Source organism: Diabrotica virgifera, chromosome 8 (genome assembly GCF_917563875.1).
Source record: "Diabrotica virgifera virgifera chromosome 8, PGI_DIABVI_V3a".
Classification (NCBI taxonomy): domain Eukaryota; kingdom Metazoa; phylum Arthropoda; class Insecta; order Coleoptera; family Chrysomelidae; genus Diabrotica; species Diabrotica virgifera.
The window spans coordinates 141,870,948-141,896,914 of NC_065450.1; the positions used below are offsets into that span (position 1 = coordinate 141,870,948).

Sequence of the window (25,967 nt, forward strand, 5' to 3'; positions counted from 1 at the left end):
AGAATACAAAACAAATATCAAGTGTCAATACCGCAACTGTCAAATAAATTTTACCGATTTATGCCAAAATGTCACCTGCGTTCGATTAAAGTTACAGTGTGTTCCGAACAAATGTGCCTCATAAAAACGCTTTATAATCCATTTATGCAAATTAAATGAAATATATTATTGCATATTTCTTAAGTTAACATCATTAGAAATCTTCAAATATTATTTCTACGCGTTTATAATAAAATATGTCTAGTGGCTGTAATTCCAGTGTACTCGGAAAAATGATTCTAAAAAAGAACACACTTACCGGCTAAATATTTCGTGTTGGTATCATGTGACGTAACTGGCTATGACGCGGATGACGTGCAACGGTAACTATATTAGACGGAGTATACTTACCATTGCACGACATTATCTACGTCAGAGTCAGAGATCTAAGTTGACATTGTTGTCAAATTACAAAAAATTCTTGAATTCATTTTAAATTTAATATAAATATCACATAATTTTTGCGGAAGTGGATTATACAACAATACAACAAAACAAATTAATATTCTATGCAAATAAATAAAAACATTAGCAATAGAAAACAAGAATTACGTTATAATCTTACGTTAAATTAAATAATAAAAACAATAAATATAATAAAATCAATACTTATAGTAAAGAATAAAAACAAATATAAAATGTCACCACCGCAACTGTCAAATAAATGTTACCAATTTATGCTAAAATGTCACCTTTGTTCGATTGCAGTTATAGTGTAATCCGAACAAGTGTGCCTTATAAAAACGCTTTATATTCCACTTTTGCAAATTAAATGAAACAAGTTAGGGTATGTTTCTTTAAATGTACATTAATAGAAATCTTCGAATATTATTTCTACGCGTATATAATAAAATTTGTCTAGTGGCTGTAACTCCAGTGTACCTCTACCTACTAGGCTAAATAATTATAAAAGGAACAGACCTACCGCCTAAATATTTCGTGTTGGTATCATATGACGTCACGGGCTATGACGCGGATGACGTGCAAAGGTAAGTATATTGGACGGATTGTACACACTGAAATTAACAAGGCTAAGTTTTGTGCCCACCAGCGGCCACATGGGTTGGATAGAGAACTTACTGTGCCTGTCGGTGGTGCACGTGGGAGCTAAAGTGTTACGATTTTAAAGTTTCCCCCACCCCACCTACAGGGGGTAGAGTTGTGAGTCGTGTTTGGTGTCATTCGATAGATTTTTGAAATATATTAAACAGGTGTTTTTCAGTTTTTCGATGCGATGTTCATTTAAAACCATAAAGTATGACCAAAATTAGCCATTCACCACAACGTGGTCAGCATGTCGAGAAATAAACACATATCAGTACACTATCACATTTTTTAGTTGACATTTTATATCATATTTGACATTTTATTATAATAATAGCACTTTTAAATGCATGACAGGTACATGGTACATTTTCTTTGAAGAGGTGATTTTAAAATATTTATTTTAATAATTCACTATTTTTAACAGGTTGGGAAGGCATATTACCAATACAAATGTTGACATTTAGTATTGAAAGACAAAACATAAAAGACATGAACTATAAAATTTTCATATTTTTTAACTTAATTCCTAACACAAGGTTAAGTGTGTAATTATGTCTGTGTTCTTAAAATATGAATATACTACATACGAATTACGAATTGCAATCTTTATGTACAGATAGTATAAAACAATATTTATTACGGAAAATATGAGTCCAAAATAAGACATGTTATCTAAAGATGGAAACGTTTTTACAATTGTTATCTGCAATGTAATTGGCAGAGAAAACAGTAATAATACCGATAATTTATTTTATAAATATACAATTTATAACTATAAAATTTATTTTATAGTTATAAGATTAAATTCAACTACTCATGAAATTTTAATAGGCATATGTTTTCTCTTAACAAATATGTCCAGAGTATGCCTTGCACATTAATTGGTGCAGCACAGTATCTTCTTGTTCTTTACGTGCCACCTCTGCGACGAAGGTTGGCAATCATCATTGCTATTTTAACTTTAGACACTGCAGCCCAAAATAGTTCATTTGAGCTGCATCCAAACCATTCTCTGAGATTTCTCAGTCAGGACATTTTTCTTCTACCAATGCTGCGCCTTCCCAGAATCTTTCCCTGCATTATTAATTATTGTAGGAGTTCATATCTGTCACCACGTGTGATATGAACCAAGTATTCCAGTATCTCGCTGCTGTTCTTCTTAGTACTGTTTAGTACTTCTTCATTGGTTATTCTGTCCGTCCCATACAGCACAGATCATATTTAAGATATCTTATTTATGACCAAATATGGTCTTAATGTTTTGAGACTTTTAAAAGATATCTTTAAAACGCCAAATTTAAGATATCTTTAAAACGCCAAATTAAGATATCTTTTAAACATCATATTTAAGACATTTTTTCTTAAAAATAGGTTATAATTACAAATTTAAAAGTTAGGTTAGGTTAGTAAAACATTTAAGACAAGAGCTGGTAGCTAAAAGACGAAGTGGTGATGAAGATATAGTTTTATTTGAGGGATATTTAGAAGACTCTACAGATTTTAATAATGCAGTAAGTTTAGATTTAGATTGTTATATTAGTAAATAATTAACTTTGTTATCAAGAGTAAATGCATGTCTCCTAATTCAACAGATTACCTTAACAATATTATTATGCTCTTAAAAATATATTTTGTAGGTAGATATCGGAGCTTGTTAAAGTAGGAAGATCAAAAGCCTATGATTTTGTATCACGAGTTGGAAAATTAATTATTAGCAATGAGCAAGCTTTAAGTACAGTTAGCTGGGACAAAAAAGCAAACAAAAGTTTTGTGATAGGTAACAGAATTGCAAATCTGATAATTGGTAAAGCTTATTCTACATGTACATGTAAAATTTTAATAGCAATAAACGTATTTTTAGAACTTAATTATTTTTATTAAAAGTTCATTTAAAATATTTCATAAAAAATTAAAAAGAAAGCTATTAGTATGGTATAGTTAGACCCAAACCCAGACATCGAAAGTGAAAGTTATCCTCCAACACCATATTGTTCTATATGGTCCACATAATGTTTAGAAAAAAGTCACACCATTTTGAGCGTCGGGTTTGGGGGGAGGAGAGGGGGAGAGGGGGAGAAATCGATAAATTCGTAGTTTTTTACGTTTTTCGTCAATATTTCTAAAACTATGCGGTTTAGCATGAACCACCTTCTATACAAAATTGTTCTAAATTAAATTTGAAATAAAAAAAGGCCCTATGCATAACCCTTCTAAAATAAACGGTTCCAAAGTTACGGAGGTAGTATAGTATAATTGGTCCAAAAAAAGGCCTAACCCAGACATCCAAAGTAAAAGACGCTTAAATAGAAGTGTTGTGAAAGGGACTGATACAAGTGTAACACAAGATAAAAACTGACGGAAAAATGTAATTAGGCAAAATTATACACTGTCCTAATAGAGCTCACAAATTTTTAGTCGACGTATATTTTATTAAAACATATTAAATGTTTTTGAATTACTTCACTTCTTTTTTTACTTTTATTTCATGTCATAAGGTATGACATTTTATGCATAAACTAAACAATTAAACAACTATCTATGCGACATTATTGAAAATTTACATTTAAAAATATTTTTCTTATCACGAAGTCGTTGTTTAAATGTTAAAAATAATGGAAATACATTTTTAACGTTTACGAAACAATGAGTTAAAATATGTTAGGTAGATTATTTTTATAAATATGTTAATTATTATTATAATTTCAGGCGCAATTTTGAGTGCAAAGGTTATCAAAATTATAGTTGTTAACCCGCGAGTAGTCGCGCGGTGAGATAGAATCTCAATTTTTATCCTTTTTCGCGATAACTTGATGAAAAATTTTGCAATTTTGAAAAAATTTCGTAAGTGCCTCGAGGAAGGGTGTAGTAATGCGTAGGAATTTTTTTTCTTCTTCTTCTTTTTGTGGAATTTATGGCTTTGGGGAGAGCGAATTAGCTTTAACCCGCGAGTAGTCGCGCCGTTAGATAGAATCTCACTTTTCATCCTTTTTCTTAATAACGTAAAACCTGTCAGTAACGGCCACTAAAAATGAAAAAACTATTGGCCGATATAGAAAGGTGACTGCTATTGCCAGTTTTTGTAGTCTACATATAATTGATTTGGGAAAATTTAACTGGCCGTTAGGACAGGTGGCCTATGTTGGCAGGTGGTCGTTAACACAGGTTTTACTGTACAGTAAAATTTGTCAGTAAGGGCCACTAAAAATGACAGAACTATTGGCCGATAAAGAAAGGTGGACGGTATTGCCAGTTTTTGTAGTCTATATATAATTGGTTTGGGAAATTTTTAAACTGGCCGTTAGGACAGGTGGCCGATGTTGGCAGGTGGCCGTTAACACAGGTTTTTTTAATAAAATTGTTAGAAATATATATTTTCAATATAAAAACTAGATAAAAATAGTACAAAATAAAAATTTGTTTTAAATTCGTATTTTGAGATAGAATCTCACACGCGACTATCGTTACAGAAGTGAGCGCGACTACTCCCGGGTTAATGTATTTTGGGATTTTTTATTGCCAAATCAAGTTTAAATCAGAAAATTAAGTGCTGCAGTTACTTAGATTTTTGTCGAAAACAAATAAGGTAACTTTAATATATCGCACCTTTGGGGAAACACTGACGTAAGTGGAAATTTGTTAATTGTTGAGAAAACGCATTTAAACTTTTGACAGTTAGTTAAAGCCGAAAGTGAGATGCAAAATACAATAGAAAGTAAAAATTTATTATCCACGGTTTTAGTTAAGACCGTATAATATAATATATAAAAATTTTTTTTAAAGATTTTTCTTAAACACACTCTTAAAAACCGCCTAAAAGGGGAGAAAATTAGCAAATATGTCATTGTTTCTCCAAAAATTTCATATTTTATCACTGCATACTAATGTTGTATCACGCACAACTGACAATCTCATTTTGTTTCATAAATTCGAGCATTATTTATACGGTATGAGCTCGTAGGTAGAGGGGATAATTATAAATTCGCGAGCGCCAGTAGTAACAAGTCTGTAAGCTTTTACTGGAAATTTGACAAAAATGTCAAAGTGATTAATTTAAAACATTGGAATTAAAAACAATAATAGGAAATAATATTCGTTGGTGAAAGCTGTGGTGTATATTTTTACCTTAACCCGCCAGTGGTCGCTATATGATATTTTCTCTCATGGTTTCAGAAAATTGCGCACAACTTTATTTCTGGGAAGTTATACGCGCTGTAGATCCTTCTAGTCTCCTAACTATCCTCCTTCGACAATCTAATAGACTCGTCCGCTCAGATAGTGCCTCAGTTTTCTTAGTATCACCATATTGTTGAGTCAGTGCGCTTCATGTAAGAGATTCTCTCATCAAGCGACCACCGGCGTCACCAACTGTGCATAAAAATTAAATTTATTTTTCCCCTTAAAACCTAAAATAATATCCTTTTATGATGTAATAAAAGGCGCCGTGGATGTGGTCGATGATATGAAAATCCTATACTCTGTTTCACGGGTTAGTTGTAGATGGTCACTTACCATATATTTTTCAATGTTAAATATTGGCGGCATCAATAGTCACATTTTATATAAAGATAATAATAATAAAACAGAAAAACGTCGTGTCTTTTTAAAGCAAATGGCTTTATCGTTGATGAAACCTCATCTTTTTTGTAAAATTTTGTTAAGAAAGGCAAATGTTGGATATGTGAGAGAAAATCTCACGCGCGACCACTCGCGTAACAACCTACCTAGCGACCAATGCCGGGTTAAATATACTTAGGTACGTTTTAAATACTGAATTTAATTTTTTTTAATATATAGTAATATGTAATTATAAATTAATCTAAGCGCCATCTACACGATAATTGTGAAAGTATCCTAAGTAAGAAATTAAATGATTAGCAAAATCTTAAAAAAATCGATTACAATTTAATTACTTTTTTGCGTTGTAAATATTAAGCGATAACAAGTAAATAATGAATTTAAAAATTACCGGTGAAAGTTGCATTAGTAATCCGCTAGGAGCCACACCAGCGAAGCTCAGAGCGTATATTATCGTAGTAATAGGTTTGTTCTAGCATCAGTTTCAAACGGTTTGAAACCATCAGCGAATAGTCGACCAGCGCGAGTAGAGGGGATAGCACTGGTGACTGTATTATGTTCTCTCACTGACCAACTGTTTGCTGACGGTTTCTGACTAGTTCGACTGTTTGCTAGAACAAACCTATTGATAACTCAATTTGTGAAAAATTTTCACTTGTATCAGTGTTTGCCTAAAGGTGGGATATGACGTAGGTATTATATCACAAAGAAATAAAGGCAACGTTCAAATGGAGAGACCAGTAAACAATGTATTAAATATTGGCTGAGATAAGCTACTATTATGATTTACACCTACTTCATTGTATGAATTCATTCGTAAACGTATTCATACTAAAAAGGTATAACACAAGGTCCTTTAATATAAATAATCGACAAAAGTACAATCCATGTAAGAAGTTTGTCAGGTCAGCTAATTTAAATATAAAAATATCATTAACGCAAGATAAATCAATGAACGAACTTGTAAATATAAATGTCGATTAAAAAAAGTACTTTTTGCAAAAAATTTTCTGCATTGCATAATAATATGAAACCAATTTTAAATTACAGATTTCTAGCCGATTGAAATATTTACTTACCTTTTCCGCAATTTCATTATCATATTGATCTTCATTGGATTCTAGAACAAAAAGAGTACACATTTTTATTTAGCAGTCTATTAAGCAATAAATTAATATATGATCAGATATAATAGTGCAGCCGATATATACTACACATATAAAGGTTCAAATTTAGATATGAGGCCATCTCAGATTTTGCCTTTTACAAAAATGGCGAGCATTCAAAATGGCCACTATACATATGTGACTAATAGCACGATAACTTTTGAACGAGACGTCAGATTTTAACCAAATTTTTTATATACGTTCTTTTTTCGATGTGTAAGATCGAGGTTGTCTTGAACCGGAAAAATTGGTTTACGAGAAGTTGTGTTTTTTCTGGTTTTTATGTAAAAATATGTTGCTTTTTTTTTAATTCTTTTACCCTGTATGTATTAATTTTTCAGGAAGTTAATATCGCCATTGAAAGAGCGTAAAAGTATTTTTTAGGAAATATTTTGAACTTTTTAGTTATGTTAATTACCATTTGAAGACACAAGTGCATGAAGTTGATGAAGGGTCTATGTGACAAATTTTTCAAAACATGTTTTTTATGTTAAAAGTAAGTTGCTCGAACCTAAAAATCTTTCAAACAAGCCAAACACGTTTTAAAATCAATATTTTCCAAGTTACTAGAGTGTAAAGGAGTTATGTACACAGTCAATTTTAAAATGTAAGTGCATAAAGGATCTATGTACATTTTTTATATATATAAAATATATAATAAATATTTTTTTTTAAGTTTTTTTAATATTGTTAATAAATATATTAGTTTTAGGACTACCTATCCTATAAATTTAGTCTATTTAGAATTTAAAGTAAAAAAGTTCTACTACAAAAACTTGAAATTCTTTTTCTCAATAACTTGAAAACGTCACATAGACCTTTCATTCACTTGTGTCTTCATTTAATAAATGCATAACGTGTCTTCACCTGTACCTATGTGCGGCAGATTCGTGCAAATCTTATAAGAATTATTGTGCATTTAATGGTACAAGCATATAATTTGGACCACATATACTACGCATATAACGGTTCAAATTTAGATATGAGGCCATCTCAGTTTTTCTTCCTTTTACAAAAATGGCGGGCATTCAAAATGGCGACTATGCACATGTGCCTAATAGCACGACAACTTTTGAACGAGATGTCTACTTTTAACTATTTGGTACATAGGTTCTTTTTTTCATGAATAAGATCGAGGTCTTGAACCGGAAGAATCGGTTTACCAGAAGTTTTGTTTTTACTGTTTTTTATGTAAAAATATGTTGTTCCTTTTTCAATTCTTTCACACTGTATATATAAATTTTTCAAAAAGGAAATACTGCCATTAAAAATAGTTAAATATTTTTTAGGAAATATTTTGAATTTTAGTTATGTTAATTATCATTTAATAAATGCATAACGTATGTTAACTTGTACCTATGGGCGGCAGATTCATTTTGAATGTCCGCCATTTTTGTAAAAGACAAAATCTCACATGGCCTCATATCTAAAATTGAATCTTTGTATGTATAGTTTGTGTGGTCCAAATTATATGCTTCTACCATTCAATGCACAATCATTTTTATATTATTATTTGCACGAATCTGCCGCACATAGATACCTACATGTGAAGATACGTTGTGCATTTATTAAAGGGTAATTAATATAAATAAGAGTTTAAAATATTTCCGTAAAAATATGTTTACGCTATTTTCAACGTCGATATTATCTTTTTGAAAAATTAATATATAAAGGGTGAAAGAATTGAAAAAATAAACAACAAATTTTTACAGAATAATCAGGAAAAATACAACTTCTGGTAAACCAATTCTTCTGGTTCAAGAGCTGGAACTCTTATACCTAAATAAGAACCTCCAAACTTGGTTGAAATCGACTTTTCGTTCGAGAGTTATCGTGCTATTAGTCACACATGTGTATAGTCGCCATTTTTAATGCTCGCTTTTTTTTGTAAAAGGCAAAATCTGAGATGGCCTCATATCTAAATTTGATCCTTTTTATGTGTCCAAATTATATGCTTCTACCAATAAATGCACAATAATTCTTATAATATTTGCACGAACCTGCCGCACATAGACACATGTGAAGATAAGTTATTTATTACATGGTAATTAAAATAACTAAAAAGTTCAAAATATTTCGTAAATAATAGTTTTACGCTCTTTTAAATGACGGTATTACCTTTTTGAAAAATTAATGTATACAGGGTGAAAGAATTAAAAAAATAACAACATATGTTTACATAAAAATCCGGAAAAACACAACTTCTGGAACACCGATTCTTCCGGTTCAGGAGCTTTATCTTATGCATCAAACAAAGAACCAGTATACCAAATTTGGTTGAAGTCGGACTTTTCGTATAAAAGTTATCGTGCTATTAGTTCCATATGTATCGTCGCCATTTTGAATGCACGCCATGTTTGTAAAAGATAAAATCCGAGATGGCCTCATATCTAAATTTGAACCTTTATATGTGTAGTATATGTGGTCCAAGTTATATGCTTCTATCGTTAAATGCACAATTCTTATAATATTTGCACCAATCTGCCGCACTATAAGAATATCTATGAAAATTTAAATTATTAAAATAAATAGTGTTGCAGTTTCGTAACATTATATTAATGTTGTGGAAATATCAACATAATATCGCCGGTCCGGAATAAGAATGACGAAACTGCAAAAAGCCAAATTTCTCAGGAGAGTAAAAAACGATTTTTATATATTTAAAATAGGGATTAAATGAGGAGTAATCGTCCAGGATAGGGATGGGAAAAACCTACCAGTTTAAACCCAAAACCGGTTTTTTTACTTCGCGGTAACCGGTTTTACCGGTTGTTATTTTGTCCCGGTTATAACCGGTTTCTTCTTTTTAAAGTAAAAACCGGTTATTAGGTTTTTACGGTGATTAGGATTAGGTTAGGTATTATTTTGGATCCCAATCATAATTATTATTCTCAAGTAATTATTCCAAACAAAACCATAATTCAAATTTTATTTTATTTTATAAAATACAGAAGCAAACTGAAAGTGCAATCTCACATCAGCCAGAAAAAATTATTTATTAAGTTTTATTATAATATTTCCTTGAAAAGGTATTTGTCATCATAATATTTACATAAGAAGTGATCAGGTTGAATTAAATGCAAACGTCATCTATTTTTCACACTTAACTCTTGACATTGAAAGTGGGTGAATGACTTTTTCTGATTACCAAAAATAATGCTCTGACTATGGATATCGAATTACTGATTACGGATACGAATCTCCAAGAATTTCGCTAAGTTTTCAAAGCGATACACTCATACAGGAAGTATTAAATGAGTTAAAATGTACCTATTCTACAAATATACAAACGTGTTAAAAGTGGTGATACACACGCGAGTAAGTACCCGAACTTTTGGCTCGACGACCTGTTTCGCGCGTGTATCACAGCAAGTACGCGTACTTTAAGTCCGCTGAGTAAGTACGCCGTCAATCCAACAAGTTTGAAATCTTACTCGTAACCCGTACGTGTATCATTGCCACAAGCCGCGAGCCTGGAGCCATCATGGTATTGCGTTTAAAGTTACACTTATATTTTCACTAATTAAGCAAATTGCCTAGAAATAATTCAATCGTTTATTGTTGAAAGGAGACAAGTTACATTTTATAAGTTTTGAGAAAACCGTAAAACACTATTTTAAGCTATACTAAATTATTTTTGATTATTTGTTTTTGAGTAAACCTAATTATTTATTAGCTGGTTTATCCTCCTGATGAAAATATTACACTCTTATCTATGATATTTTGTTTCTTACCCACACTTTTCGATTTCTTCTTTTTTTATTAGTATTAAAAATATATAAGACGATAGGATACGATACGAAGTATATAATACGATAAAATTCCCAAATAGCGCAAACAACCGACGGCGACCGCGATCTTTAAAACCGCGTACTTTAAGTCTGCCGAGTATCACCGACGGCGAGCCGAGTAAGTCCGCGATCTTTAAACCCGCGTACTTAAAGTTTGCGTGTGTATCACGCGCTTAAAAGTAATACATGTTCTTTCGATAGTACTAATTTTAATCATATTGATATCGAGTCGAATGGAGTATCGCAAACTAAAGTGTATTGTAAATGTAACTTTGTAACCTATTGGATTAAAAAAACCAAAAACCGGTTTTTCCAAAAACCGGTTTTTTTTGGCTGGTTATAACCGCCAGGTTAAACCGTAAGCAAAAAAAACCGGTATAACCGAAAACCGGTATTTTGTCAAAAACCGCCATCTCTAGTCCAGGAGCATCGGTATGGGGCTTATTCTTACAATTATGGCTTTTATTTTTATCCCTATTGGTTAGAATTTCATTATTTTAAATTAATTCCCCGTTTTGTAGTTGTGTGTGTGTGAGAGATCCTGGCATCAGACAAAATCTATTTGCCACAAAACATGTAAATTCTTAATTACATTAAATGATTTCATATTGTCTATTTCTAAACTATACCGCTATTTTTGAATTTCTGATAAAATTAATGATGGAATCTAGTACCGCTTTATCTGGGGAAGAAAGGAGAGCTGTAATATTTAGTGACAATGGACACTCGTGATGAATTAGTTCTTGATACAGAATTGAAGAAGATTGAGAGTTCAGAGAACATTCTAGAAATATATGATTTAGATCACCAATGGATACATTGTCACAACTACAGACAGGAGAGTAAAGTATTCCAATTTTATATAAGTGAGATGGAAAGCGAGCATGATTCAATTTTAAACGAGTCAATACTGACATTTGTGCTCTATTATAATTAAAGGTGAAATGAGGAATGTCTTTTGGAAGTGTAGGGTGAATTCTGAAATAAGGGTTTGTAGATTTATTTGCAATTCTTTTGTAATCAGTTTCCCATTTCCTTCTGATATTAGGTTGGAGAGCATTATTCAAATCTTTTAAATTAAATACTTTGTCCATATGGTGGCAACTGTGACTACTTTTTGCGGCTATATCCGCAATTTCATTACCTTCGACTTCGCAATGTCCTTTCGTCCAAATAAACGAAACAGTTACATTATTTTGTTTAAGATCCATAATTAATTTTTTAATGTTCAAAATTAAGGCATTTCGAAATTGGTTTATTGGGTGACCGCTAATAGCTTGTAATGCTGATTTTGAGTCTGAAATTATTGCCACATTCGTGCATGTTTGAGTTGCACACCATTTTAGTGCCTTTTCAATAGCAAAGTACTCGGCGGTAAAAATGGAACAATAATTTGAGATTCTGTACTTTTCAATGTGATTTATGTTTGAAACAAAAAATGCCGAACCTGTGTTTAGCTGCGTTTTTGACCCATCTGTATATATTTTAGTTAAGTTCGACCCGAGACCATTTACAATGGATTTTATCATGGCTTGGTTTAAGATATTACAATCTGAATACCGAGGGAATATGGTGATAGGTTTGTCAATTATAGAATCGAAACTGTGTGCATACAATGGTATTTTATTAAGTTTAACAATATCATTTTGAAATAAGTTTGTATCAATAAATGCATCTGCCAAAGGAGGAGAGTTTTTCTTTTTCCAATAATGATTTGTCAAATTCTCAATTACAAGAAAGTTAATTTTTGCGATCAAATCACTGTTGTAACATCTATATTTTAATAGACTTTTATTTGCTAAAAACTGTCTTCGAAAACTAAGAGGAAGTTCTTGAGACTCTGCCAGAATGGCATGACTTGGTGAAGATGCCATTGCTCCCAAACATATTTTCAGAGCTCTATATTGTATTCGATCAAGGGTAAGTTGGTTCGTATTGGAGGTAGAACCATAGAGAGTACACCCATAATCCAAAATCGAGCGAATATAAGACTTGTAGAACATTAAGGAAATTTGTTGATCCGCGCCCCAGCTCTGTTTGGAGAGGAAGCGCAGAAGATTAATTCCCTTTTCACATCTTTGTTTGACATACTTAATGTGACTGGTCCATAGAAGTTTACTATCTATAATTATACCTAAATATTTATATTCTTTTACGATAGGAATAGTGTATTTACCTATAGAGAAATTATCGACTAACTGATATCTGTGCCTTGTGAAACACATCACAGCTGTCTTTTCTGGTGAAACACTAAAACCCATATCGTCGAACCAGTTTTGTAACCTGTCAAAAGTACGTCTTAAGTCTATCATGCAGCGATCGTAGGTATTATGGGTGACATAAATGCATAAATCGTCCGCGTATTGAATAATTTGTATGCCATCGCTCATCAAATCATGCAAGTCTGCAGTGTATAAGTTAAACAAAAGGGGACTTAAAATAGAGCCTTGCGGAAGCCCGTTGTAAAGTACTCTTGGACCATGTAAAACGTTATGACTATCTCGCAAAAATACTTTTCTATTAGCAAACAAATTTAAAATATTTATAGAGACTCTTTTATTGATGCCAAACGTTACCATTTTTGAATATAATATTTCCAAATCTACCACATCATAAGCCCCTTTAAAGTCCACAAAAAGACACAACATGTAATTATTTTTTGATAGACACAATTGAGCATCTGTAACTAAATGGGAGATTGCATCAATTGTGCCTATACCTCTACGAAATCCATACTGATTTTTTGGTAAAATTGATCTGTTTTCGACAAAATGTTCGAGTCTAAATTTTATAAGCCTTTCGAAAGTTTTTGTAATACACGATAACAATGAAATAGGTCGGTAGGACGAAGGTAAGTCAGGTGGTTTCTTAGGTTTCGCTAGAAGACACACAATTATATTTTTAAGACTATCTGAATACTTTTGTTTCAACCACCAATCATTAAAAATTTCTAAGAGAAGAAGTTTACCACTTTCAGGCAATTTATTTATTATCGTATAAGTAAACCCGTCAAGTCCAGGTGCAGTATTTTTTGATTTTTTTAAGGCTAATTCTAATTCCGAAAAGCTAAAATTTTTTGAGAAGGTGTCTGAGTCTTGATGGAAGTGAAATTGATTAATGTTGTCGTTAAAAATTGGACCTGCAGCAGATGAAGGAGCCAATGTATCAAGAATTTTTTGAATAAGGCTTTCGTCTAATAGTGGTTTTCTTTTTTGATGGTGTTTATTGCAAATAGACCTTACAATGTTCCATATCTCAGTCAGAGGAGTGTTTTTATTTAATTTATTCAAAAACATTTTCCAACTGTTTTTTTGTTTAAGTTTGAACGTACGTTTGACATTAGCAGAAATGTCTTGATATTGTAGATAATTGATAAAATTACCTTGTTTTTTAAACTCGCTGAGAGCTTCTTTTCGTTTTTTAACAATCGCAGAACATTCCTCATCCCACCAATAAGGTCTTGGTACAGAAGGTGTGAAAGATTTCTTAATAGGCATAGATTTTGATGCTGCGACCGTGATTGCATTGAGGAAAAATTCGATTTTGTCTACCGAAGTTGAATTCCTATCTAAATTATTGAGCTTACTAATTTCTAATTCAAAAATATTTCCAAAAACAGACCAGTCAGCACGAGAGTCATTCCATTTTGTTGATGGGTTGATGACAAAGGAGGAGGGATTGATTTGAATTTCTATATTGATTGGGTAGTGATCTGAACCTAATGAATCTGAATCTACTGACCAAGCTATACGGTCGGCTAAAAGGGGAGATGTTACGAGTTAAGTCAACGGCTGAATGATTACTAGTTGGGGATATTCTTGTTGGTGTTCCGTCATTTAATGTAATTATTTCACAATAATCCATGGCCTCCACTAATATTCTACCATTTCTGTCGTCTGCAATTGGCCCCCACATACCGTGGTGAGCATTAAAATCTCCCAGAAAAATAGTTTTTGCAATATTAAACTGAAGGAATAGGTTGATCCAGTCATTTATTTCTATTCTAACATCTGATGATCTATAGATTGATACTAATGAGAGATTAATTTTGTTCAAAAAAACTGCGCATGCTTCTATACTGTCATCGAAATTATTATTAATTTCGGATTCTTGGTAATCTATTCCCTGTCTGATGAAAATACCTACTCCACCGTAACCATCTTCACGACATTTATTGATAAAGTTATATCCGTTAAGTCTAAAATGATGACCGGATGTGAGCCATATTTCTGATAGAACTATTATATCTGTATGGTAGTTGTTAATATGATGCATAAGACTGCCTTTGTTACTATAAATGGATCTACAATTCCATTGTAATATAGTTAGTTTTTCTGTAATATTTTTAGTAGCCATTTTCACTATCTGTGAGAATGGATTCTAAATTATCTTCATTATTATCGAATATTGTAATGATATTGTCCCTGATTTTATTTAATTCAAATTTTCCTTGATTATTAATTATATTTGTAATTAATGAATATATCTGTGAGATAAGTTTATCTCGACAAAACATGAAATTATTCTGTTGTGGAGCGGGTGTATATGGAGGAAGAGAAATTTGTCTTTTTTGATGGGAATTTTCTAAATCTGAATTACTAGTGCTTGGAATCTGAGAAGAAGTGTCAGTTCTTCGCCTTTTAATTGTTTTTGATTCTAATGCGGTTGAATTTGATTTTGGTTTATTTAAAGGAGCATAATAAATTGTTTTGTTTGCCGTTTTGTAGTTGCGTCATTCTTCATCTCAAAATTTTTAAATATTGAAAATAGTTATTAAATGAAGAATAACCGTCCGGAACATCGGTATGGCGTTTATTCTTACAATGATGGCTTTTATTTTCATTCCTATTGGTCCGAATTTCAGTATCTTAATTTAATCCCCCCCTTTCAACCCTATTTACATTTGCGTCATTATTCATCTGAAACAAGGTCTAAAATGGCGCGTATCTGAATAACCTCGCAACTACCCTGTACAGGCGCGGATCCAAGGGGGGGTCAATGGGGTCAATTGCCCCCTCCTTGAGACTTCGCCTCGTGTCGCCTTTTTTTAAGAAAGAGATAATTACGATTGAAAATAAATAGTGAGTTTTGTGTCCTGTTGACAACTAAATAACGGAATGAAATATAAAACAGAATTTCTTCTCCAAAGCACGTGTTCTCGGTCTTACTGTATGGTGTCGAGTCTTGGACTGCGAATAAAATCGATCTAGTTACCTAAATCGCCTTGAGGCTTTCGAAATGTGGTTCTATAGAAGAATTTTAAAAGTATCTTGGGTGAAGAAGATTCGAAACTCCACAATACTAGAACGTCTCAGCAAGACTACTGAGATTATAGAAGGCATCAAGAAGAGAAAAGTGGAGTATTTTGGACATGTAATAAGGAGAAGTTTCAAATATAGGTTGCTACAAAATATTATGCAAATGAAAATAGAAGGCAAACGCAGTCCAGGACGAAAAAGCACTTTCTGGTTGATTTAAGGTGGCAGTGATTAAAATTAAGATAGCTATGATAGTAACCAACGTTCTGAAAGGACTTGGTACACGAAGAAAAATAAAGTAACAGCCCATACCGAAAAAGAATCCTGCGTACGCGAGTGACGAGAAAATTTTTATTTCATTGCCCCCTCCTTGCAAGGTTGCTGGATCCGCCGTTGACCCTTGTAGTGGCTCAGCACATAGTTACAGTTCTGTCGCTTTTGTATCATCTGTACACAGTATTTTAGAAGTTAATTACGCAATAAACAGGAATTGACAAAATTTGCAGTTACGTCAATCTTGTTCCGGACCGGCGATATTATCCGTATGCGCCCCAATGGTAAATATAAAATTCTTAATTGCATGTTGAAAAATGAGCAATGTCCTCTTCTTTTCCTTCTCACTTTATAAATAGGCTCAATGCATGTTTTACTTCGGTTTTTATCCTTAATTGATGTTGTCTGACCATCTTTTCCTCGGTCGTCCCAATGATCTTCTTTCATTTGGCGATTTGTCTCTTGCTATTCGTACTATTTTATTTTCTGTCATTCTTTCTATTTGTTGATGCCATTCTATTTATCTTCTTTTGGTCCACATATTTATTTCTTCTATACCACATCTCGCTCGTATTTCCTCACTTCTTACTCTGTGTCCTAGAATTTGATTTGTTATTATTCGTAAGACTTTCATTTCTGGTGTTTCCAGCAGTCTTTGTGTTTTCACCGTATCTGCTCTTGCTTCCGCTGTGTACGTCATTATCAGTCTTGAGCAATAACTACCTCTTATATCCAACCTACCATCAAATTTCATTTGCATATCTCAACCGGTTTTAGAGCAATAAATAAATCATCAATTTGTAAGAAAAATTTCATAATCTCGTATCTAAGAAACGACGCATTTGCGGACATATGTACGTTTATGAGGCAAAGTGTCATTATTTTTTCATGCTTTGAGCATATTTTTCATTAAAGTTTGTCATACTTATTTAAAAACACCCTTTATTGATGAAAGACATGGCTAGTTGTTAAAGTACCTAACTTTTTTATTATCTAACATAAGCGAATTATTCAAAAAACAGAATATTTCACAAAACCTGAGGCTATAGTTGGGTTTTAATTTCAGTATTTTATAAATGCTATATTCCACAGGGTATTGCGAACTTTAAGAAAAAAACACAGGTTATTGGTACACCCGGTATACAATGACAGTTTACCTACTTAGAAACAATATTATTACAGCGATATTGTTAAAGAATAAGGCAATAACATACTAAAAAATCGCTCAAATTGGACAAGAGGTTTAGGAAATTCCAGACATAAAAAATGATCCATTTTTGAGATGGTGCGTTAATTCTTTGGAGGAGCGTAGAAAAAACAATATTCAACATTACAAAACTTAATTGCAAAAACATTGCAATTGTTTATACAGTGAGGACGTTTGAGTTGGAATAAATTCTTTTTCTCCAGAATCGGCAACTCTGCAGATAAATCCCGAAACAGGCCGATTTTTATTTTTAAACTATAGTTTTTTGGCATAAATATCATACTAGTGACGTCATACATCTGGGCGTAATGACGTAATCGATGATTTTTTAAATGAGAATAAGGATCATTCAACATGAGGATATTCAATGCTCTATTCACTAATATAAACATTAACATAATTATTTATACAGGGTGCCCAAAAATATTTTTTTGAATTAAATTAATTGAGACAAAAAGAAGAATGTATAATTTAATTTATTTATTTCGAAATACATTTTACTATTGCCCCAAAAAAAGGCGAAAAATGTTTACTTGATAAATATATATTGTTTTTTACTTAAATTCAATATTAAAGCTATCACCCACCTGCCTATTAGCAGCTTGAACATTTAATTTAAGCGAAAAGCAATGCTTATTTTTCAAATTAACAATTTTTTCTGTTTTCTGACAGCAGTAAAATGTATTTTGCATTAAATAAATTGTTAAATTAATTTAAATAAACAATTATGTTAATGTGTATATTAGAGAATAGATAATTGAATAACATTTCGAATGAGGTATCACACGATCCCTATTTTCATTTAAAAAAAATCATCGATTACGTCATCACGCCCAGATGGATGGTTTCGGGATTTATCTCCAGAGTCGCCTATTCTCGAGAAAATGAATTTATTCCAACTCAAACGTCCTCACTGTATATACATTTAGATATAAAATATTTGTTGTTTGTTTGGGTTTATATGACTGCGGACACTAAATCCATTCGCCAATTTTACTATTTTTTATTTTATTAGTCATTTTTTCGTATCTTATCCTAAAACTAATACTAATATAACAAACAATTCTACTAATAAATAATTATTTTTGTATTTTTTTTTAATAATTTTTTATATATATATATTTTTATTAATTTTTTTCCAAATGATGTTCTCAGAGTTCCACAGCAAAAACTGCAACATTCTTCTTTAGCCCTCTACTTCATTCGAAAGCTATTTTACTATGGACTGTCCAAGTTCGTCATTCATTTTTATCTACATATTTTTTTTTATATTTTTTTTTAATTATTATATTTTTTTTTTCTATTTTTTTATATATCTTTTTTATATTTTTTCTTTCTTTTTTTTTTTTTATTATTTTTTTTTTTATTTTTTTATTTTTTTTTTATTTTTTTTTTATTTTTATTTTATTATTTTTTTTTTTATATTTCTTTTCTTTTTTTTTCTTTTCTTTTCTTTTCTTTTTCTTTTAACATATAACAATTTACAAGAAATACTTACTCTATATTTTACAATTACAATTTAAGCTTAATATCTAAAATATGTTTATACAATAGTCGGTATACCAACTCATTATTTTCTAATGTTAATAAATAATTTAAATTAATGGGATGGTGGACATCAGTCAAAGAATACAGTGAATTTAAAAACATATTAACTTTATTAGAGATAAGAGAACAGGTCAAAATTTTGTGTTGTAGATTGCCCAACTGTCCACAAATACATTGTGGACATATCAGCTATATTAATTTTAAATAAATATGATGGAGTAAGACAGTGGTCAAATCTCATTCTGCATATGGTTCTTATCATATCTTTTGTCGACTCCATTTTAGAAAACCAAGGTTTATCCGTTATATAGTTTCTGATTGATCTGTAGTGGTTTCCTGTATTTACGTTTTCATCAATATACCTTTCTTTCCATTCTTTCTTAATCTCTTTGAATAAATTTGATTCAATATCTTTTGGCGTACAAAGATAATGGGTTAATACTCCTTGTGTCACCGCGTTTTTAGCCAATTCATCTACCATTTCATTTCCAGTTATTCCACAGTGGCTTTTAACCCATGCCAACTTAACAGACTTTCCTTGTTGCTGAAGTTCTTTAATTTTATTTATGATATATAATTCAATGTAGTTCACTTTTGATTTAGGATTTATAGCACTAATTTTACTAAGAGAACTTTTACTGTCACTAAAAATTATAAACTTTGAATGATTTATATTAGATAAATATTTTAGTGCTTCCATTATCGCTATTAATTCAGCTGTGTATATACTCATAATAGAATTTAGTTTAAACATTTTACTAATTTTATTACTGCTATCCCAATAGGCACATCCCACACCTTCAATATTTTTTGATGCATCTGTATACAGCATACAATAACCTTTGAACATTTGTGAACTGTCGGAGATAAACACTAATTTTCTTAAAGATATAGGCAACTTGCTATAGTCCCTTAAAAAGTATACCTGAACTTGTTCCATACTATTAAAGTCAATATTATAATTTGGGTTTATGTCATATTTATAAAGTTGTTTATCATATATTGTCATTTTTGAATATAAATCTACCATATTTAGAGTTTTCTTTTTTATCCAATATTTTTCTGTCAAGTCTGCTAAAAACAGTTGATGTATTTTGGAAATTAAACTTGCCTTTTTTTCATACAATCTAACTAAAAGGTTGATGCCAAGTTTTTTTCGTCTTATATCCATCGGCATTTCACAGCATTCAACTTGTAGATTATTTATCGGTGTACTTCTTAGGGCTCCTATACACAATCTAAGGGATTTATTAATGATTTTGTCTATTTTATTTAAATGACACTGTGATGCGTCACTGTATAATATTGATCCGTAGTCGAATATAGCTCTTATATTATTTTTAAATAACAACAAAGAAATATTTGGATCTGCTCCCCAACGTAAGTGTGATACGAATCGAAGAAGGTTTATTCCTTTTTCTGTTTTTTTAACTATATTGTCTATATGTTCTTTCCAGAGAAGCTGTCTATCCAGAGTAATACCCAAATATTTAACATAACTTTGTACAGGATAGGATATATTGTTTATTAAGATGTGATTGGGTATTTCTTTTCGTTTTCTTGCAAAAATACATAATTTGGTTTTGGAATCAGATATATTTAGTCCATGTAATTCACTCCATATTTTAATATGTTTGTCTCCTTCTTCAATGGATTTGACTGCATTTTCTATTTTAATGTTTTCTTGATAAATAACTATATCATCTGCAAATTGTAAAATTTTTGTTGAGTTTAAATTTTTTTCTATATCAGAAGTGTAAATTAAATATAACAAAGGGCTTAATATTCCTCCTTGAGGTAAACCACCCATCGCTACTCTTGGACCAAATGTGTTATTATTTACCGATATATAAATTTTTCTACAGTCATACAATTTTATTATTTTTTGACAGAAGCATTCTGGCAGACCTATTTGTATCATTTTGTTATATAGTATATTTAAATTAACGTTGTCGTATGCTGCTTCAACATCTAATAAAAGAGCGATTACTGAAGAATTTTTCGTAAACGCTAAATTTATATCTGTTACCAAATGACTCACAGCTTCCACAGTAGAATGATTTTTTCGAAATCCAAATTGTGTTTGTGATAATTTATTGTTTTTTTCTAGCCAACTTTCGAGCCTAAGTTTTATCATTCTTTCCAGTGTTTTTGTTATGCAGGAGCTCAATGAAATACCTCTATAAGATTCTGCTGAATCAGGATTCCGATTTGTTTTGAGAATAGGAATCACCCGGTACTCTCTCCAGTTATCTGGAATATCTTCTGATAACCATATTTGATTAAAAAAATTTAATAGTGTTTCTTTCCCTTTTTGATGTAAATTGGCCAACATAATATAATGTACATTATCTATACCTGGAGAAGTATTTTTCTTATTCTTAAGGCTTATTTCTAATTCACAGAAACTAAATGGAATTGAAAGTGGATGCATAGAGTTTTTTCTTTCCATTACATTAATTTTTGAAAATATATTATCTGGACATAATTTTCTTAAAAACTCCTCAACCCATTCTCCTTCAGTCACTGGATTTACTTGTGGTTTAAAAATGTTTTGTAATCGTTTGGCTTGATTCCACATATCTTTAATTGGTGTATTTTTGTTTAAAGTTTTACAAAAATTTCTCCATGCATTACGCTTACTCTCTAATACAACTTTTTTGGTTTTCGCTACACATTTATTATAATTTATATAATTTTGTATATTAGACTGTAGTTTAAACTTGCGTAAAGCTAGTTTTTGTTCTTCTATTACCTTTTTACAATTGTCATTCCACCAAGTTTTTCTAAATCGTGGATTAGTCCCTGTTCTCTTCTCCGGTATACATATCTTACAATATTCGTTTAATTTATTTAAAAATTGTTGGTAATTTAAATTATTATCTATTTCCATGAAATTATCAGTGATAGAAGAGAAAAGAGACCAATCCGCTTTATTTATGTTCCATTGGAATTTTGTATTTACACATTCCGCTTTATTAACATTAATATTTGACTTAATAATAATAGCAAAATGATTTGATCCTAATGTCTCGTCCACAACATCCCAATCGAAAAAATGACTAATATTTGCTGAGCATATTGTAAGATCTATTGCAGATTTATTATTGCTATTCGGTCTACGCATCAAAGTTTCTTTACCATTATTTAAAATTACAAGATTACAGTCCTCAATAGCTTCTAACAGATTTTTTCCTATAGTATCTACAGTACTACAACCCCAAACATAATTGTGGCTATTAAAATCACCACCAATTATAAAAGGCTTCTCTAGACTATTAAAAAACTTTTTCCATTCATTTAGAGTGATTTTAAGATTTGGTTTTACGTATATTGAATAAATGTTTAACTTTTTTCCGGATTGAATTTTAATTGATATGCTATTGCACATTATGTCATTAATTTGGTGAAAAGTAGGACTGTTGTAAAATTTTATTAATTTTTTCAAAAGGATGGCTACTCCACCATATCCATCATCTCTATCATTCCTAAAGACATTATAACCAGTAAAGTTAATAAAATTACTTTTTTTTAACCAAGTTTCTGATATTAATCCTATATCTATTTTATTGTCATACAAGAATTTTTCTAAATAACCCTTATTTGTTTTAATTGATCTCGCATTCCATTGAAGAAATGAAACGTTAGCCATCACGAGGTAATAATAATTGTGAAATATTGTTTTTTAATAATTCCAACGTTTTTTTATCTAAATTGTGATTAATTTGATTTAATGTTGCTGAAATAAAGTTTACTATTATTTCTCCTATATTATTTTGATTATCGTTTTGTGTTTGTGTTGTGTTAGAATAAATGGGATTATTAAAATTATAACAAGGCTGACTTTGTATTCTTGGTGTTTGCAAAATTTTTCTGCGTGCTTCCATTGTTTCTTTATCTACACTACTAGAATCAATACTACTTGATCTTTTTCGTTTAGATATTGTATATTTATTTGAAGTATTTTCTTGATCTTTACTTACTGTTGAATAACATTTTTTATATTTATTATTAGCTTCATAATATGTTATATTTTCATTATTCATAATTTTTTTAATATATTCCTGTTTTTGTCTTTCTGTACAATCTGCTCCCTTGTCAGTAGCGCTGTGTTTTCCTTTGCACAATACACAAAGTAAATTATTCGGATTGGAACAATTAGATTTGTTGTGTTCTTCGCCACATCTTTCACACCTATCTTTTCCTCTACATTGGGCACTTATATGCCCAAATCTCAAACACTTTAAACATTGGATTATTCTGGGTGTATAATTTTCCACCTCGTATATCATTTTTTCTATTATTACATTTTTTGGTATAGACTGACCTTTAAAAGTGACAATTACGGTTCCTGTTTTTACATAATTAGTATTACCATTATCTTGAATCACTTTCCGCATAATTCTTTTTACATGTAATACTTCGAATTTAATTCCAAATCTAGGTTTAATTAATGATAATAAATCATTATCTTCTATCTCTTTATCTACCAATTTTATAACACCTTTCTTTTGAGTAAAAAACGTTGGAATATATGCCTCATACTCTTTGCTTTTAAGAATTTGAGAATCAATTAATTTATTAGCACTAGCAAAATTATTTAGTTCTACCTTGATTTTATTTCTACCAACTACTGTAATTTGTGTGATATTATTTTCAATTTCAGGTACTGCACTTAAAATCAAACGGGCCGTGCCGATCCTGTGTAATCGACCAATGTTACCGTTTTTATTTTCTATGTGTACTATATAAGGTGCATTATCTCCAAATTGATATCTATGTTTTAATCTTAAATTTATTACTTTATTTAAATTTTGCTTACCTGACTTATCTGTTTGATTTAAATTTGTCAAATTTTCATCGTTATTGCAACTAAATTTGTTACTTACCTCAATAGTACTACTTGTTTGGTTTTGTTTGTTTGTTACCTTATTATTTACTCTATTGTTATTTTTATTTAATTCCTCATATTCCATCATCCCATCTCCTTCCATTTCTACATAAAATTTACCTTTATCTGGAGGTTCAGGTGGTATACCTTCCATATTATTTGTTTTCTGAAATTTAACTTCTAGGCGCTAAATTTCACACTTTCTTACAGATCACTGGTTTAGTACTTCTTTATACTACTCGTAATACTCAAAAAGTTAAGAAAAAACCTTAAAAATTAATAATTTTTAGGAGAACTTCTAAATAAACTGCCTTTCAATTTGACGTTTATTTTCGATATAAAATATTAAACATTTAGAATAACTTTTCCAAAGAAATAATTTTTCACATAGTCCATTTTGTACACTATTATTATAAAGACCGTTGAAGGAATAACTTTTTAATACATATTATTTTTTAAATACCTATACTGTTATTTCGATTATTATTTACTACAGTTAATATTATTGCATCCGAAATAATTAAGAATTCAATGCCAACTCCATTAAAGACAGTCATTTGCGAAGACGATCGTGACCTCAGCCAAAATACCTAAATTAAATTTGAAATATTCCTCCGTGGATCACAAAAGATTTTGAGTGCAAATATTCAGATTGTATGATGCAATTTTGGATACTACTGTGTTGAATATAATTTTATTACAAGTAGGTTGAATAACTTTATAAAGTCCTATTAAGAACAAGGTTTGCAATAAAGTGTCAAGCGTAAATAAATACAAATGAATTAAATATTATTTTTTGTTTTCTGCAATCATAACAAATCAATTCTGTGTCGTTATAGATGACGTGTGAATCAGTATATTGTATTTAAATTTAATGAAAAATTTTTCTTTCTAAAAGGTATATTTATTTAAAAACCCTTAAAAGAGTCACAAATATCAAAGCACGTTTTCGCCCTCTAAAAAGAGCACCATCAGTGTTACATTCTTGACATGCTAAGCCGAAGCCACCCAAAAATACAGAAGTTAAAATCTTTAAACGTTGACTAGATGTCTTACATTGTGAAATTAATTATGAAATCCAAAGAATGGATATTATCCTTAAGTATATAGCCCTGGAGCACTATATGACTCCCATGAGGCACGTGGGTTGCTAAGTGAACAATTAGTTTTCACATTGAGAGCGGTAAATGGCAACTGATTGTCAACTTTCAACTGATTGCCATTCACCGCTCTCAATTTGAAGACTTAATTGTTCACTTAGCTACCCACTTGCCTCGTGGGAGTCCCAGGGCCTTATTTTTAGGGATTATATCCATCCTTTAGATTTTATAATTGATGTAAAAATGTCAACATTTCAGACATGTCAGACATTTTTAGTCAACATTTAAAAGGTTTTAACCTCTGTATTTTTGGTTGGCTCAGCATGTCAATCCTGTGAAAATGATGATGCTCTTTTTAGAGAGCGAAAACGTTCTGTGATATTTGTGGTCCTTTTAAGGGGTTTTAAATAAATAAACCTTTTATAAAGAAAAAATTTTCATTAAATTTACTTGTAATTAATGGTATACAGCCAGCTACAGGAAATTCTTTCTTGTGGATATTTATATTTTTATTTATTTATTTTATTTAATCAGTTAAGCCCATTCGTACCTTTCGGTGTTGGGCTGGATATTTATATTATATTTGTTATTTTCATACTGGGAATTCTCAATAATATTTTATTTTCATTTCCTTTGTATATCGGTCTATGATTATTAAAATACTTATACTCCCGAGCGAGAAAAGTTAATACGTTTGATATGAGATCCTATTAATATTTTAGTCTAAGAAGAATTCATTCCCTTTCCGAGGCATACTCCTGTTTCTATGTAGCAACAGCATTGGATATGGCGAGACAGGAATAAGTTGGCTAGCAGGTCTATTTAATAGAATTATGAAAGTTGGACAATTGCCAGACGAATGGAGAATCAGTATATTAGTACCTCTCTACACAAACAAGGGAGACATACAACAATGTACAAACTAGAGGGCTATAAAACTACTTAGCCACACCATGAAAATATGGGAGAGAGTAATTGATAGACGAATAGGTGAAGAAACCGAAATATTCGATAATCAATTTGGCTTTATGCAGGGCAGATCAACAACAGATGCAATTTTCATTGTAAGGCA

The 25,967-nt window shown here is 30.9% G+C and overlaps 1 protein-coding gene across 1 annotated transcript in view; it reads right to left on the minus strand.

Annotated features, from left to right (window-relative positions):
• LOC126889815 (peptide transporter family 1-like) overlaps positions 1-25,967 on the minus strand; it is a 234,756-nt gene that overhangs the window by 157,560 nt on the left and 51,229 nt on the right. The window contains exon 2 of the mRNA XM_050658479.1: positions 6,741-6,781. Within this exon, the coding sequence (XP_050514436.1) occupies positions 6,741-6,781 (41 nt within the window). The remainder of the gene's footprint in view (positions 1-6,740; positions 6,782-25,967) is intronic.